Here is a 17300-nt window from a genome sequence, read left to right as displayed (position 1 = left end):
TCTTTCATCTTCTAGTCGTAATGAAAACAACAATAATGATTATTTTTTTTCGTTGATCTTTCTTGACTAGATACATGGATTTTGACCATTAGTTTATTACTTCCTAATTACTTGTTTACTTTTTTTTTTTTTAGTTATACTTAATTATTTATCCATTTTGATAAATTAAAAAAGGATAATTTTTTTTAATTTATTATACCTTCAATGGTAAAATTCACTATATCAATTATTATTTTCTTAATAAGTGTGGCAATTTAAAAGTGGCGTATAAAAGGGAATAACATGTTACCCTGACCAAAAATAACTTTTTTTATTGTACTTGACAAGCTCAAAAACCTACCCCTAACGAAATTGGGTGTTTTAAAGTGAGAGTGTGTAATTTGATTTTAAGTTTGTCATATATATCATCATCAAAATTAAAACTCTAAGGATATTTTCAATCTCGTTCTCTATTTTACTTTCGAAATATAAAGATTTCTATTTTTTCAGACCAATCTAACTCTTTATTTTACTCTCTTAAAAGGAATTTATTTCTATTTCATTTTCATTTTCATTTTTACTTTCTTATTTCATAATGTAAATCATTTCTTCTTCTTTTTTGCAAATAATCACCATATAATCTTCATGTAATATAAAATTTTATTTTTAAATTCTACATTTGATTTCAAATTATGTTTTATTCTAAATTTTTAAATATTATAAATTATTAACGAACAATTCAAATAAAAGTGAAATCATTGATAAATACAATTACATAATAAATATTGCATCATCATAAAATTTGTTTTAATTTTACATAAATATTCAACTTTCAAGATTATTACGTTGCTCTCATAAATGCTCTATTAATGCACTATGGAGTTCAAAATACGCAACTTTTTATACTTATTTTTTTTATGTATAGCTAAAAATTATTTAAACTAACAATTTCATTTTGTATCCAATTATTTCGTATACTAATTTTCTTTCCCTATTCCATTTTGAACTATTGCATCAAGTATTTTCATGTTCATTAAAAAAGTGTGGTTAAATAATTTATCACTATAACATAAAAGTGGATTGTTTGAATTATCATGTAAATTTTGTGCATTCTTCATAGATTATAATTTTGAATTACATATTTAAAGTGACGAATTTTTTTAAAAAAAAATCAAATTAGAAAAATTGTTAATTTGGGATGGAAGTAGTATACTTATCAATAATATGTTTTTAGATGTTATATTACTTAGAAAATAATTACAAATATTAAAGACTCAATTAATATTCTTATATAATGTAAATAATATTAAAATGATTTTAAATTACATATTTAAAGTAACAATTTTTTAAAAATAAAAAAAGTATTAATTCGGATGAAAATAGTAACTTGTCAATAATATATTTTTAGATGTTATATTATATTAGAAAATAATAAAAACTTAATTAATGATATAATAGAAATAATATTAAATTAATCAAAAAGTGAAATAGAGAGGTGAATAGTAGTTCTTCAAATTATCTCTATAAATGAAGAATAGAAAGTAATATGAAAATGGGTTGAATAAGACATTCTCTGTTTTACCCTCTAAATATAAAGAATAGAGGGTAAAATAGAGATGGTGTAACGAGGAAATATATTTACATTATTTATGATAGTATTAGACTGTATATATATATTTGACCCTTTTACCAAAATACCATGCATTATTCAATTAATAGTTACTTATTATTTTAGAATTTCTTTCATTTCAATTTTCTTCAACAAAGAAAATGAATGATTCTCTGAAATAATAAAAAATCAAATTCATTTCTTTTTTTTTGGTTTTACATGTAATTTAGGTGTAACTGAAAATAAGCACAGTAGCAGTTACCAATCCAACACATTATTATACGTAGACGTAGAAAAATACATACAATAAAATCCAACCACCCAATGGAGTAAAAAAAAAAAGATGCACAGTTACAATCTTTGTCAAAGCCAACTGCAATACTAAGTGAAATCCTCCTGAGTTTGTCTACCTCCAGTATCTGAAATGTAACAAAAGATGTTTCTCTTTCCCAAAACAACACTGAAGAAATCAAATAGTAGTATATAATAGTGGGTACAAAAGAATGGCTATGGCCGGAGAGTTATGATACGGTTGCAGGAATATTAGGCAACAACATGGATTAAGTATGGCACTCGAATTGCTACATCTGCCTTAGCATGCACAGCCACCTCTTTGCTCCGTCTCTGAAACTGCCTCCGGAATGCCTTGGAAGTAGCTGTAAAACAGAACAAAGATGCTTTCAGTATATACAGGTCATACATCAGAGATACTTAAGTTTTGAGCTACCACAGAATCCCACAAAGGATAAAGAAAAACAAAAACATTAAGATGTACTATATCTATGAAAATCTGATGCTACTCCCTCACTTCTTTCTGATCCTATATTCTGTAGTGAATAGAAAGTTTCTCCGTTAAGCCAGCATAATCAACTCTAAGATATCACATTATCGTCTCTATTAGACAGTATCAGATTTTTAGGCAGGTAAATTAGTGACTCCAAACAAAGTCACTAATAAGTTAGACCTCCCAAACCAACATAAGGTCAGACCGTCAGACACAAAATCCGTTGAGCACATCTAGTTGACAACCCTACTTTTTGAGTCAATCATCAAAAGTCAGCCTGTCACCCCAAGATCAAAATTTAGACAAGTTCTCAAAATTTACCAAAATGCATGATAAAATTAGATTCAAAAGTGCTAACAAACTTCAAACTGAATAGGGCTAAAAAGTGTATCACTTCATCTAGTAGAATAAGGTTCATATGCCCGTCTAAGATCAAGAAACAAGACAGAAATAATGTAAGATCATTACACATAAAGAAGGATAAATGGATTTATAAGTCCGTTGATTTCATCAGCATTAACTCAAGGACTGTAGCATTCAACCAGAAATAAAGCTTGAAAAACATCAGAAAAACATTTATGAGTCTATTGTTTTGCAACCGGCGTCTCCTTTGCAAAAGCATCCTATTCTAAACTAGTAGGTCCTAAAATATATCACCCAATCAATCAACAAAGCCCTTATCCCAAATTAGTTGGCGTTGCTGATGTGTATCTTCTATATTCATTCCACTTGTTAGCACTATTTCATTCTTGGGGAAAGGGTCAAAAATACCCCTCTACTTTCATTTATTAGTTGAGTTGTTCATTAGTTATACTATAGGGACAAATATGTCTCTGCCGTTACCAAAGTATGAAAAAATACCCCTCTTTTTAACGGTTGTCCACATGGCCTGACATTTGAGTGAGGTGGATGCCACCTCACTGCCAGATTTTTATTGTTTTTCTCTTTCTTCTTTTTCTTTTTCCTTCTCTTTCTTCTTCACAAACTTTTTTTCTTCTTCTCTTTTTCCAATGGCATCCATCACTTTCCCATAGCTATATCTCAATGGCATCTTCCCCAGTAACGCATTAAACTCACCATTTCCTCGGTGCTCTATTTCTTCTCCCTGGAGCTCCGATTTTATATCTGTTCCCTAAAACACCACAATCGTTCTTCAATACCTCACCAAATTTCCATATCCAATAACAGTAAAAGCACTATTATCATTTCCCCCCAAATAGTCATTACTTTTGCTCATATTTATTTCTAATGAAAGGAAAGTTTCTTTCTGTAGCGTCTATAAGGATAGCCATCTGCGTGTTCATTTTATTTTTCTTTGATATCTATTTTTCAGAGAATCGAACTTCAAACTTCCGTTGCCATATACAAGGAAGAGTTTTGGAGTTTTAGTGTTATTCCTTTCCTGAAGGTACCATTTTTAGATTTTATTTTATTATTTTTTTGATAGCAGAGAAATCCGTCTTTGACCCGCCTTTTGGACCAATGATAGCCTTCTAAACTCGGTGCACAATGGGCCCGCCCCTCTACCCTTCTCCACTTAAATACCGGGCTTCGCTTTGTATGGTGTGGGGCTTGAACCTGTGACCTAAGCCACAAATCCTCCACCTTTTGCCACTCGAGCTAGGCCTTGGGGGCTGTACCATTTTTAGATTTTATTTCATAATAGTTGTGTTTGATGCATATGTATCTATCAATGAACTTTCTTTTTTTGTTTTTTTCCAGACTTTTAATTTTTTGGGTTACTGGATTTTGGTATACAGAGAGAACGGGGTTCTTATGAATGAGGAAAAAGGGAATTGGTGAGTTTCATGGGTTATCGGGGAAGATGTTATTGAGGTATAGCTAAGGGAAAGTGATGGAAGCCATTGGAAAAAATAGGAAAACAAAAAAAAAGTTTGTGAAGAAGAAAAGTAAGAAAGAGAAAAGGAATAGGAAAAGAAGAAAAGGAAAAAGAATGAAAATATGGCGGTGAGGTGGCATGCCAAGTGGTGTTGACCTCACCCAAATGTGAGGTATGTGGACAACCGTTAAAAAGAAGGGTATTTTTGCATACTTCGGTGGAAATATATGGCCCTATAGTATAACCAGGGACAAACTTAGCCAGTAGATGAAAGAAGAGGGGCAAAATTGTCTTTTAGGTAAATTAGGAACTTTCTAAAACTAGAGATTCATCAAATTCTCACACTTATCCCTATCCAAGCCTAATGTATTTTTTATCAAAAAAAAGTATTTATCAAAAAAAATTTGGAGAACACACTTGACCTTCAATCTCATCGTCATCAATTGTATGAGGGTTTCCAAAGAGGTTTATAATATCTTGAACTCGGTGTTTTTAAAAGCAAAAAATGCAATCATATGAAAAGATTCATTGAACTTGAACTGAAAAGTGAGAAGTGAAACGCATCACCAAAATGTAATCAAGATAGCTAACTTTAACATCTCGTATACAATAATGTGGATATAATCCAACTATCCAAAATTGAGACTCAAGGAGCATGTCACTTCTCATTTGGATCACTTTGTGCATCATAAATTTAAGCACACACTTCTCTGAAGTGCATTGTTTTACTTGTGAAACAATAAACCGTTGCTTCCCGTCGTCTCATTGTTTTAAGCGACAAAGCAGGGGCTTTAATGACACAGCCTAAGTGCTTAATTCAGCGACTAAGCTTTTGGTTTGGATGCTCAAATCCTTTCGCATGGAACCCAAACATTGGTCAGCCCTTTTGCACAATTATCTTCTCTCTACTTACTGTAATGCTCTGAGCTTCTTTCTTTACTCATCCCATTGAGCCACTTTAAGCTTTTTTCTCTCAACTCATCCCATGGAGTTGCTCTATGCTTCTCTCTTTCACAAATTCAGCCCATAGAATCACTAACATTGCTCCAACCCAATGTTAGCTTGTTGAGCCTGTTAGACTGAGTGAGAGTCCAACATTGGTTGGGAAATGGGCTAGTGGTCTTCTTATATAGACTCGGCTAATTCTCCTCTCAAGAGCTATATTCTGAGGTTGAGTTAGGCCCGAGGGCCATATCTTCACATGGTACTAGAGTCAAGCCCATCTATACTTGAGCCCCCAATATTATATTCAGCATGCTCCAATTGGCGGTTTGGGCGTGCAGGAGGGTATTAGAGTGGGTTGAAGTCTCACATTGTTTGGAAAATGGGCTAGTGGTCTCCATATACGGACTTGGTCAATCCTCACTTCAACAACCAGTCTTTTGGTTGAATTAGACCCAAGGTCGTATCTTCACACTAATTTGCCTCCCCCTACTCGACCTACTCATGTTGAGCCTCCTCTCTCTCTCCCTAAAAACAACAACATACCTAGTATAGTTCCACAAGTGAGGTCTGTGGAGGGTGGGTGTAAGCAGACCTTATCCCTAAAGAGTACCCAAATTGAAAGAAACAGAAAAAGAATTTTCAGTCGATGCGTGTAAACCGTAGAACTGGGTTACACATCTAAGACGGTGTTAAGAGGACACACTTGTTCCTCACTGATTGTACAAGTGTATCCAAGGGGTTCAGAGTTTCCTGGGTCACTGTACTGTTGCCTTAAGGTTTTGGCTTGGATGCTCAAAATTCTTCCACAAACATATAACATTAATTTTAACTAGCTAGTACCTGTATGGATCTTTTGCTACTGGGTAACTCTATTCACCAATGCTTGCACATATTTGCTGCGATTTGAGCTTATATGGTTCTACCCACTTCATAGACCACTAGGCCACACCTTTTGATGCATAATTAGGAATATGTCTTCTTTCACACCCATCTTACATTCAGTAGACCGTTAAAGGAACTAATTTTCTATAGTGTTCATTCTATCACAGTTCACCAAATTTTGTGCCAAATGAGCTATGAGTAAACAGCAGGCAGTGCTGTCCCTACTCAAGAAGGGGCCTTTCACTCTGTAACAGGTGTTTCTTTGCAATAGTTCCTGGAGAGCAGCAGCCATATATTTCTGTTCTGTAGCTTTACCTGACAGATTTGGTCTTTGTTCACAAACCTGTTTGGGGTAAAGCAGGCCACGGATGTAAGGAAGACCCTAATATGCTGGCAAGGGCAGAAGGTCGATAAAAGATACATAGAGGCTTGGAAGACTATTCCTATGTGCATCATTTTGAACAATTAGACTGTGTGGCTGGAAAAAAAAAAAGTAGATGCTTTGAAGGAAGAATAAACATATTTCCTTTGTAAAGTTTACTGTCTAGTGTCTACAAAATCTATATTTTTGATGTAAAAGCAACATTCTAGAGAAGATGTCGCAATTTTTGGGATCGTTGAGTCAATAAGGAAATCATAAATTCTGATCTCTTGTACTTCCCCTGGAACCCTCTTGGTACTGTTTAACCTTAACCTTATCAAAATAAAAAGGAGTCACAGAGACAAGGATGCAAAGAAGCAGTGTTCAGAGCTATTTCAGATTCACCACCTAAGCAGGATTTATTCATCTCCCTAGCATGATAGGTTGGAACCTTCACAAGAGCTATGGTACAGTCTTGCTCTTCGTCTATATGTGCAATAGATCAAAATTAGTTTCTGCAAAACATATCTCTTACAAAAGGCCAACAAACACACTTTCTGATAAGTATTATCCTGCCTACTTATTCCTCTCCTGAGCAATGTTTATGCTATAAACCTTTTGCTGTTTTTCCAAGATTTAAAGTCCTAATCATCAATTGGGTCTACTGGAAAAGACTTTCTTGCAGAACATTGTCATTGCTATGCTGTGGTGAAGATTCATTTCATATTATCCCTGATTTAATGTCTTCACAAAAAGAAAAACTGAGATGGACCACAAAATGGTTCTGAAAATAAATCACCTGATATTGGCGTATTCTTTTATACGTAATTTGTTTCTATATCACCAGCACCAAGAAGGTGGTTAGAGTTAACTATAAAATACTATACTGCTTATCTAATGGACTAAGGCGATTCATGACAACTTACATATAATATACAGCAGTGCAGCATCCCAAAGACTCCTCCTAACTATGCTAAAATACTATGCTACTACTCTATCTTTCTTTTTGGCAAGTCAAACACTGATTTCACAGTCTTGTTATCACATTTTCTGCCACTAATGGATTTTAGACTTCAAAATCTTCCCTTACGAGAGATATTCTAATGTCTACTTGTCTAGTCTTCATATAACTCTCTCCTGCATAATTTTCCATGTGATAGTTATCATAAACTAGACATGAAAGTAAGGAGAATCTCTATGATTAAAGATATATCTTTTGCTTGCAACAAGAAGAGAGTTTCTTAGATGGACCTTGGGCAGTTTTTCTTGGAAATGGTTTTTCGAGAACCTTTCCCAAAATGTTATATGGAATTAAAGAAAAACAAACGTGCAAGAATAGTTGTTGTTTCAAAGTTACAATGGTTAGTTTGAACCTAAAATAATTCTTAGCCTGTTGTTTGGTTTATCCGTTAATGATTTAATATGTTTTGCCTTTTTTCTTCTAAAAACTTTTTGAGAAAATAAAACCAAACAAACATTAAACAAACATTTCAAGTGTGTTTAAATGACACAAGTCATTTTCCAAGGAAAATCTTATCTTGGAAAATAAATTCTAGTGTTCGATTGATGAGTGAAAAGTACATTTTGAAAACAATATATTAAAGATTAATAATAATCTTAGTAAATCTGAAAGTGTTTTGATGAGATTTGAGTATTAAGATTAATAACAGTATCTTAAGTATTAGCTGAAGCAAGTGATATGAAGTTTAAAGTCCAGATAGTTTTAGGGTAAATCACTTCCGACCGTAAATTAGGGAGGTCATTTTCCCCCATTATATGTTTCTGTCAACTGAATATCAGAAAATGACTTTCTCATGAAAAACATTATCCTAAAAAGTGACTTCTGTCACACACCCTTCCAGAAAATTTTTTAACTCCTGAGTATCCCCTTAATGTTAGTTTCATCATACTCCACTAGCAAACATTCTTGTACATTCGAGGGGTCACATGTTAGAGTAAATTCACTTAACACCTTCGGGCTCATCCCTTGAATTAGCTCATCTTATTATTAATGCAAAGCTTCAAGGTATGTAAGCACCATATCACATAAAAGCAACAAACAACAGTGAGTTGTTTATATTCATGAAAATTCACAAAAACTCACATATCCTGCTCGTGCTCATTGGCCAAGGCAGTTTTTGCAATAGACAAGAATGCAGCATCAACATTTATATCCTCTTTTGCTGATGTCTCAAAGTAAGGTATCCCTTTTGAAGTACACCACTCCTTTGCTTTCTTCTCAGAAACCTGTTCAGCATGCAAAAGACAAATCAGTCACAATTATTGCAGAGAGAGAACAATATTGAAGAAAAGGAAACTTCCATAGAGGATCAATCAAGAGCAAGAGGTACACACAATCCAGAGACCATAATTTGAAAAGTCTACCGCTACCATTGCCTTACCACTCGGCTATTTCCACCATCTATATCAATCTTGTTCCCCAGTAATATGAAAGGAAATGTTTTAGGGTCTGGCGGATTAGCCTGCATATCAATAAATTATGTTGGTTAACGTGGATCGCAACTTATCTTAGTTCCACAATCAACAAGACAATATTTGCATGAGGAAATGATGATACATTCCAAAGTTATAACAGAAGTAGTCCAATTAAGATTTGAATGTATACGCTTATACGTGAAACTCTATAAATGCACAACATAATCCCAAATCTTTTACCTATCAGGATCTTAAACTGGAAAACAATGCAGGGATTAATTAGTCTCAGAGGCGTTTAACTAAGCGTCTCAGAGGCATTTGCTAATTTGTTGATAACATGACTCTTAGCAATGTATAAGCACTAAGCAGTCAGGATATATACCCTAAGCTACTAAATAAGAAAAATCACTGAACCAAACAAATCCACAGAGAATAATCACCCAACCTGTTTGAGAAATTCTTCATGCCAATTGTCAAGGTTATCAAAGGATCGCATCACATTAACATCATAGACCAAAACACAGCAATCTGCACCTCTATAAAATGCAACCCCAAGACTCTGGAATCTCTCTTGACCAGCCGTATCCCATATCTACCAAACCAGAACACAAACACATTGAGTAAATGCATAATTCCATAAAACATTTTTCACAATATCAATACCCAAGAAACCCACTTGGAGTGTAACAAGCCTGTCATCAATTTGAAGCTCCTTTGTCACGAAATCAGCTCCAATTGTAGCTTTATATTGCTGACTGAACTTCTTGTGTACATATCTTTGCTAACCGTCAAAGACCCACATTCACAACTACTTTAATTATAAGAAAAAAACACAATGCGCTCCTAAACAGTAATCATAACAAATACACAGTAAATAAAAGAACCTAAAAGATTACAAATACATACTCATAAGTTAGCTAAATTCTGAAAACTGAGATACTCGTAAAACCCAATTCATTATTTCAACAAAAAATCAAACTTGACCTTCAACAATTAGCAATGTCGTAGAAAAGGATACTGATTCATTAATGACGTTTTACCAACCCTGTAAACCAAAAAAAAGGAGAAATTATATTAGCACTAAATACTCCAATTTATTTCCCAAATGACTAGCCGGAATCAGAAATTTCTCAAATTTGTAAAAAAAAAATTGGAAATGAAGATTGAGAAGAGGAAAAGGGATCGTACCCACTATCGCCAAGGACGATAACTTTAAGCAAGGTTCTTCTACGAATAGACATGGCGAAAGAGAAATCAAAAGTGAACCCTGTTTTTTCCCCTTTTGGAATTTGGGATTTCAAATCTGGGTTGACAATTTTCAGAAGAAAGAAGAAAGGGGATTGTAGAGAGAGAAAGAGAAACCAGAGAAAAGCGGCGCCAATTTCGATATTTTTCAGACACCGATTTGTTGAGGGTGTTTGGACATAATTATGTAAATTAGTGTAATTACTTTCTTTTTTTTAATTACGGAAAATTTCACTCTCAATTTATTTTAAGAGTTAGTGACGTAGACAATCTATCATAATGTAAGCATATTAACAAATTAGTGAAATTGTTATATAGGTGTAAATTTAAAAAAGTGAATATGTAGACGACTTGGTGCAATATATTGAATTATATATTTTTAAAAGTTTTTTCTTATTTTACATGAGGTAGATTGTAGAATATGAAATAAGAACATGTTTATTAAGAATAGTAGAAAAAGTTTGATATTAAGAATAATAAAACATGTCTATTAAGAATCATAGAAAAAATCTAATAAAAATGTCACTTGAATAAAAAAATGTGGATATGTAGGCGCAATGTGTTGAATTGTGTATTTTTAAAAGTTTTTTTTATTTTACATGGAATAGAATATGAAATAAAAATGTGTGTATTAAGAATAATAGAAAAAGTCTATTTAAAAATTAAAAAAAAATCCTTCAAGTAAGAAGTTACTGTGTGACAATTATAAATTCATTATTAATCATCGATAACAATTATTTTATTATTTAACATCATAAAATAATCCTTATATTATTAATATTAGGAAAAATTTTCCCCTTTTGGAATTTGGGATTTCAAATCTGGGTTGACAATTTTCAGAAGAAAGAAGAAAGGGGATTGTAGAGAGAGAAAGAGAAACCAGAGAAAAGCGGCGCCAATTTCGATATTTTTCAGACACCGATTTGTTGAGGGTGTTTGGACATAATTATGTAAATTAGTGTAATTACTTTCTTTTTTTTAATTACGGAAAATTTCACTCTCAATTTATTTTAAGAGTTAGTGACGTAGACAATCTATCATAATGTAAGCATATTAACAAATTAGTGAAATTGTTATATAGGTGTAAATTTAAAAAAGTGAATATGTAGACGACTTGGTGCAATATATTGAATTATATATTTTTAAAAGTTTTTTCTTATTTTACATGAGGTAGATTGTAGAATATGAAATAAGAACATGTTTATTAAGAATAGTAGAAAAAGTTTGATATTAAGAATAATAAAACATGTCTATTAAGAATCATAGAAAAAATCTAATAAAAATGTCACTTGAATAAAAAAATGTGGATATGTAGGCGCAATGTGTTGAATTGTGTATTTTTAAAAGTTTTTTTTATTTTACATGGAATAGAATATGAAATAAAAATGTGTGTATTAAGAATAATAGAAAAAGTCTATTTAAAAATTAAAAAAAAATCCTTCAAGTAAGAAGTTACTGTGTGACAATTATAAATTCATTATTAATCATCGATAACAATTATTTTATTATTTAACATCATAAAATAATCCTTATATTATTAATATTAGGAAAAATTGTATCAAATAACAAACTATTAATTCAAATTAAATGATATAGCCATAGTTTATTTTATTTGTAATTCGCAGCAAACATCCCATTTTTTTGTCATCTGATTCGATATACAATTAGCCATTTTCGGTATACAATTAGTCATTTTATAGATTTCGATATAAAATGTATAAAATGCGTTTGTGTTTGTATGAAGCGAGAGAAAAGTGTATATACAAATACAAATACATATATTTTCGTCCTATACACTTATAATTAAACAAATACAGATCTTATTATACAAATTACAATGTATAAATGAATTTGTATAAAATTGGATGTATCTAGCGAGTTATACAAATCAAAAGCTCCATAGCAAACATAAAATTTGTTATGGAGCGCAATTATGCAAACTATAGTTATAACATACAAATATGATTTTTATATTTACTATATATGAAAGTTGTTCTATTAATTATCGTTTAAATAGTTTTATTTTATTTTATTGATCTCTATATAACTTGAAGGCAAACCAAGTGACCCGTTAATGTCACTGTGGTCCTTTGTGAGCCCACGGTGATTGGGCCATGAGTTGGATCTTATTGTCAAGTTAAAGTTGAGAGATACTAACATTATTGCTATTAAATTTGAAGATATATAATTATATAATTGAATTCTTTGATTAATCTAATTTACAAAATAATCAGTAAATATAATATATACAATATTTTTCATCATAAAAAATCAATTATCACTTATGAATTATGATAAATGAAAATAAAAACTCACCTTATCTTCTACTTCCGTGAAAGAGAATATATGAAGGTAATTGGGGTATTAGTTGTGATGATGGAGGTTTTTGGTGTTGTAGTGACTGGCGCGATAGTGATAGTTAATTGTGATGATGAAGTTGATTAATAATAGTAGTTGAAAGCGACTGAAAAATGTGGTAGTTGATAATGGTGTTGGTGGTGGTTGGCAATGGTGCACACTAATTGTGATGGTGGAGGTAGTTGGTAATAGGAATTGCCAGTAATAGTGGTTGAAGGTGATGACGGCATCAACAACAGTGGATATAATGGTAAATTAGTAGCAATTAACAATATTGGTTAGCAGTGATGATTGTAATAGCAAATGTGGTTGGTTGTTAGCGAACAATGGTGATGGTTATAATGACAGACGATGATTGATGGTTATGGATAAAGTGATGATGAAATTAAGATTTGAATAATTAGGACATATTCGGACCAAATAATTTTAATATAAATAAATGTACTTAATGACCTTAGATTCAAACCCCTATTAAATACAAAGAAATAAAACCTAATTAATATGTAACCTCCATAATAATTGACAAATTTGTCATCGCTAATAAATTACATAAACAATATTTCTTTTATACAATCAATATATATAATTTATAAGTTATTGAACAATAGATATTTTGTAAGTATAAATTAAATAACAACTAACAACATAATAATATCTCTATATTACACATGATTATGTACCACAAGTGAGTGATTAAAAAATACTTATATTTTCTTCCTATAAATATAAATAATTGTACATAAATAGAACAACAAACAATATTTCTTATAAAATTAATAAAAGTCTTGATTATTCTCCTCAAGAAGATCAATAGGAAGAAGATGATTCATTCAAAAAGTTGTTTGCTGGCTTTTCATTGCAGTAAATGATAAAGGGACTTTCATGATTGTGTTTTCCTTCATATGTAGTCATCAAATATCTTGAATCATTTCCATCTCTTTCTACCTTTTTCTTTACTTTGCAATCTCCACTTGAACACTTGTAGTAATTCCTATTTAATTTCCCCAATTTGTAAACAAATCATTAGTATATTTTTACCTTTTTTTTCATCCCATACTTCAATTTCAAATAAGGTTGTGACTTGTGATGACTATAAAACAACAATATTTTCAGTATAATCCTACTATAAGTGAAGTTTGAAAAATGTAGAAAGTATTGTGGGGTAGAGAGAGTGTTTTTGATAAACGTTCAACTCAAACAAAGTGTAATCAAAGTAGAAATGAAAGAAAAATAACGATAACAAAATAGCAAGATAATCAAATGAAGCAACAAAATAAATAAATTCTTAAAGTTCACGTCACGTCACTTCAATTAAGTCCATCTCGGTGCACTATTATTGGATTTATATAACAATAATATATATTATACAAGTTCTCTATATTTTCAATTGAAGTACAAGTGCACAACTCTCAAAACATATTTAAAAAGTACTCCTGATGAACCAAAAAAGCTACTAATAAAGTAACATAATTAAAATTTAATTATATTTAATTAAGTATCATTTATATTCTATTTTTCAATCAGGTTTACATAAATTTAAAAAAATTGTAAGTCTTTCGATCCAAATTCCTTTCGTGTGATTTAGGTAAGTTACGAAATTAATAAAATGAATGGTTGTCAAAGTAGGTCAAAAGAATCTAAAATATATTGGAATAAATTTGAAGGTAACCGACAAGAATAAATGCATCATATATCTGCATAAATTAATGGTGGACTTACTAGTCAAGTCTTCAAGCTACCCATTGTAAATTAACAAGTAGATCGTCAAGAATATTTTCTTTTTATTCTTCAAGTTCGTTTGGATTAGCTGATTATAAATAACTTATCAATTTAAAGTATCAAAAAATATTCTTAAATATTAAAGATTTGTTTGTTATGAAAAAAGATATTTGTTTTGAAAGATGATTTGTAGAATGATTCTAGTTCATAAGTGAAGGCATGAAGCACTATTTCCTCATGGCCAACGATATCTAGGAAATAAGTGAATTTTTTATTTATTTTTTGTGTTAGCTATGTAAATAAAAAATATTATTTTAAATACGTTTATATATAATCTAGATAAATATTATGGGGATAGGGATAGGGGTGGAGGTAGTGATGGGGTAGTGGGGACAGAGGATACAAGGATGGGGAAGACGAACCGTATTAACAGGTGGGTGGATATATTAATCAATATAAAATGTTACTTGTGGAATTTATTTTCTCTATTTCATAAAAAAAATAAGAAACTTATTTTCTAAAAGAAAATATTATTCAAGAATTTTAACTAATCTAAGCATAAAAAAGAATAAAAAAGATTTTATAAACTCACTTTTTTTATAAATAAACAACTATTTATTTGGATAATAAGCATATGTTTAGTTTTTTGGGGATGAAAGAACATTTTCATAATCATGTGACTCAATAGAGCAGTCTAATTAGACCATAAGATATAGGACCACTATATATTATATATTAAATATATTTTCTCAATCTATACATTTTATGTCTCTTGCTAGTTCTCTCTCTAGATAGGCCTACTACAGAAATAAGTTGAATTTCAATCAATTAGTTTGAGATTATGATTTTACTAATTGTATGTTTAATAAGTAAACATATATCAAAGGCTTCTAGCTAGCACCCAATAATTGGCTTTTGTTATATTTAGTGTTTCTAAAATAATCCTAGAATATATATCTTTCTAAAATAGTCCACCTTTAAAAGCAAATATAGTAAATAATAAATAATACATAAAATAGAGAATCAAGAAATAATTAAGACTTAATTTGAGCCAAAACATTATAATTTATTTAATTGATGTAATTCTAAGCATCTAAAATAGTGTTTACCTTAGATATATGTTGGTTTTCACTTTCTTTTTCCCATATTTCCTCCATTTGTATCCATCATCCAAGGTCTCAAGTTGTGTCTTTGTTCTAAAAGCAATTGCATGTTTTTCACCTTTCTTTTCTTTCTCAATCCCCATGCTTGAATTTCTTTAGAAAAGAAACAAATCAAAATCAAACAAACAAGTAAATAATAAATAAATAAATAAATAAATCATCAAAATCATTGATATAATTATCAATACTTATTATAATTACTCTATCTACTTATTATAGAGATGGAACTACAACTTCGATTTCAGGTTCAACTGAACTCAAAAGTTATAGCTAGATCCACTTTAAGTATAAATAATTAAGTCAGAATCCAATAGCATGCATTTTTTACTATTCATAATGGTAAACTCAAAATCTTAACTCTAGCTTTGTCTACGTAATTCAGTGACTTACTCATGATTCATGTGAACATGTGTTGGTGTGGCATCAAATGAACTAGCTGATGATGAGTTTCCACTAGTACTATAGGTACTAGTACTTATCTCTTGTTTCATGAAGGGATTTTCTGAAAAAATTGAAGCATTATTGTAGCTATTATTTGAGTAATTGGAATAATATTCTTGATCACCATCAACTAACAAATCAAGAAATGAAGTGTCATAATCTTGATACTTATTATTATTACTATTGTTATGGCCATAATCTTGATTCATGTTGATGATAGGATCATGAAAAGCAAAAGAATTAGGGTTTATAGTTTGATAATGTTGATGAGAAATGACATTTGTTGTTTCTTGGAAAGTGGAAGAGGCAAACATGGTCTAATATTATTATTTTTGAGAAGAAAGACTTTAGAGAGTCTTTGATAGAATATATGATATATGTGGTTTGTGTTTATTATAAAGTGATATATACTATGGTTTTATATAGTCTATTTTAGATTGTGGTGAATCTTTGGCTTGGGTTTGATGAGCTTTCTTACCACCTTCCTAGTAGTATCTATGGAGTTTCTCAAGTTACTTTTTTAAGTGTCATTCATCTTATGTCATCATATGACGAAATAATAAATAAGAGTATGCTCTCCGTCCTAATTTATGTGATACAGTTTGACTTGAACATGGAGTTTAAGGAAAAAAAAGTTTTTGAAATTTGTGATCTAAAATCAGTCATTGATATTTATGTGATCATAAATCATTTCATTAAGGGTAAAAGTATTAACTATAGTACTCTATTATTCTTTTAAAACTGATTTAAAAGAAAAGTGAGTTATATAAGTTGAAAAAGGAGGAAAAACAAAGTTTGAAACTTTTTTTTTTGTTCCTATTGAGTAAAAAAGTATACTAAAATCATATTTGGACATACAAAAATCTTCTCTCTTTTTTTCAAAGAACATTTTTAAACTATGTTTTGTTAGTTTTGGAAGATGAGTAATTCAAGTGAAAAATTCCCCTCACTTACGAAACTTTGATTTTATTTATAAATGAAAAACGCATGTCTAAACATAATTTTAATTTTAAGTTTGAATATTTTTATTAAATATTATTCAATTCATATTTGCACGCTTACTTACTTGTTCAAATATTTTTGAAAAGTTGAAGATTTTACTGAAATGAAACTAGTAATTTAATTGAATAAGATACACTTTCATTAAGAAATTCTAAATATATCACTTGAAATTCAAATAGTGAAAAATATTGTACTAATTATGAGCAAATTAACTAGGACTTGGAAATATTAAAATATTATTTATGTCTAAAGGGATTTTAAATTAGTAAAAAGGGATATGAATATATATCATTAATATTAGAATTTGATGCTTTATCCCGTTTACACAAATATAGGTTAGTCATCTAATAAGTGTCATTCTACTTTTGTCATTATATGAAGAAATAATTAAAGAAACAGGGGAAGTTTGGAATATTTTTTGTCCATAACTGATTACAAAATTATTATGTCATGGACTTAAATTTGCTTGATAAATTATTGTTTTTTTTTTGTCCATAATTGGTTTAAAAATTATTATGTTATACTTGATAAATTAT

General features: G+C 30.4%; 2 protein-coding genes across 2 annotated transcripts; both read right to left on the bottom strand.

Annotated features, from left to right (window-relative positions):
- Window positions 1-1846: 1846 nt before the first annotated feature.
- Window positions 1847-10254, bottom strand: LOC102604562 (ras-related protein Rab7). The gene is made up of 7 exons (XM_006358956.2): window positions 10025-10254; window positions 9855-9881; window positions 9513-9612; window positions 9282-9428; window positions 8803-8883; window positions 8505-8647; window positions 1847-2244 (listed from the first exon to the last, which is right to left on the bottom strand). The coding sequence occupies exons 1-7, from the start codon at window positions 10075-10077 to the stop codon at window positions 2181-2183; spliced, it is 615 nt and encodes a 204-aa protein (XP_006359018.1). The 5' UTR covers window positions 10078-10254; the 3' UTR covers window positions 1847-2180.
- Window positions 10255-13077: 2823 nt separating this feature from the next.
- On the bottom strand, window positions 13078-16165 carry LOC102604232 (probable WRKY transcription factor 51). The gene is made up of 3 exons (XM_006358955.2): window positions 15712-16165; window positions 15268-15414; window positions 13078-13430 (listed from the first exon to the last, which is right to left on the bottom strand). The coding sequence occupies exons 1-3, from the start codon at window positions 16074-16076 to the stop codon at window positions 13247-13249; spliced, it is 696 nt and encodes a 231-aa protein (XP_006359017.1). The 5' UTR covers window positions 16077-16165; the 3' UTR covers window positions 13078-13246.
- Between the last annotated feature and the right edge of the window lie 1135 nt (window positions 16166-17300).

This window comes from Solanum tuberosum, unplaced genomic scaffold, assembly GCF_000226075.1.
Source record: "Solanum tuberosum cultivar DM 1-3 516 R44 unplaced genomic scaffold, SolTub_3.0 scf00285, whole genome shotgun sequence".
NCBI lineage: Eukaryota > Viridiplantae > Streptophyta > Magnoliopsida > Solanales > Solanaceae > Solanum > Solanum tuberosum.
This window is presented reverse-complemented; position numbering and strand designations above follow the sequence as displayed.

Coding starts and splice junctions, on each gene's coding strand:
- LOC102604562 (XM_006358956.2), bottom strand. CDS start 10,077: ATGTCTATTCGTAGAAGAACCTTGCTTAAAGTTATCGTCCTTGGCGAT. Junction 9,882..10,024: donor ATCGTCCTTGGCGATAGTGG/GTACGATCCCTT, acceptor TTTGGTTTACAG/GGTTGGTAAAACGTCATTAA. Junction 9,613..9,854: donor AAAACGTCATTAATGAATCA/GTATCCTTTTCT, acceptor CGGTTAGCAAAG/ATATGTACACAAGAAGTTCA.
- LOC102604232 (XM_006358955.2), bottom strand. CDS start 16,076: ATGTTTGCCTCTTCCACTTTCCAAGAAACAACAAATGTCATTTCTCAT. Junction 15,415..15,711: donor CATGTTCACATGAATCATGA/GTAAGTCACTGA, acceptor TCTTTTCTAAAG/AAATTCAAGCATGGGGATTG. Junction 13,431..15,267: donor AAAACCAACATATATCTAAG/GTAAACACTATT, acceptor GAAATTAAATAG/GAATTACTACAAGTGTTCAA.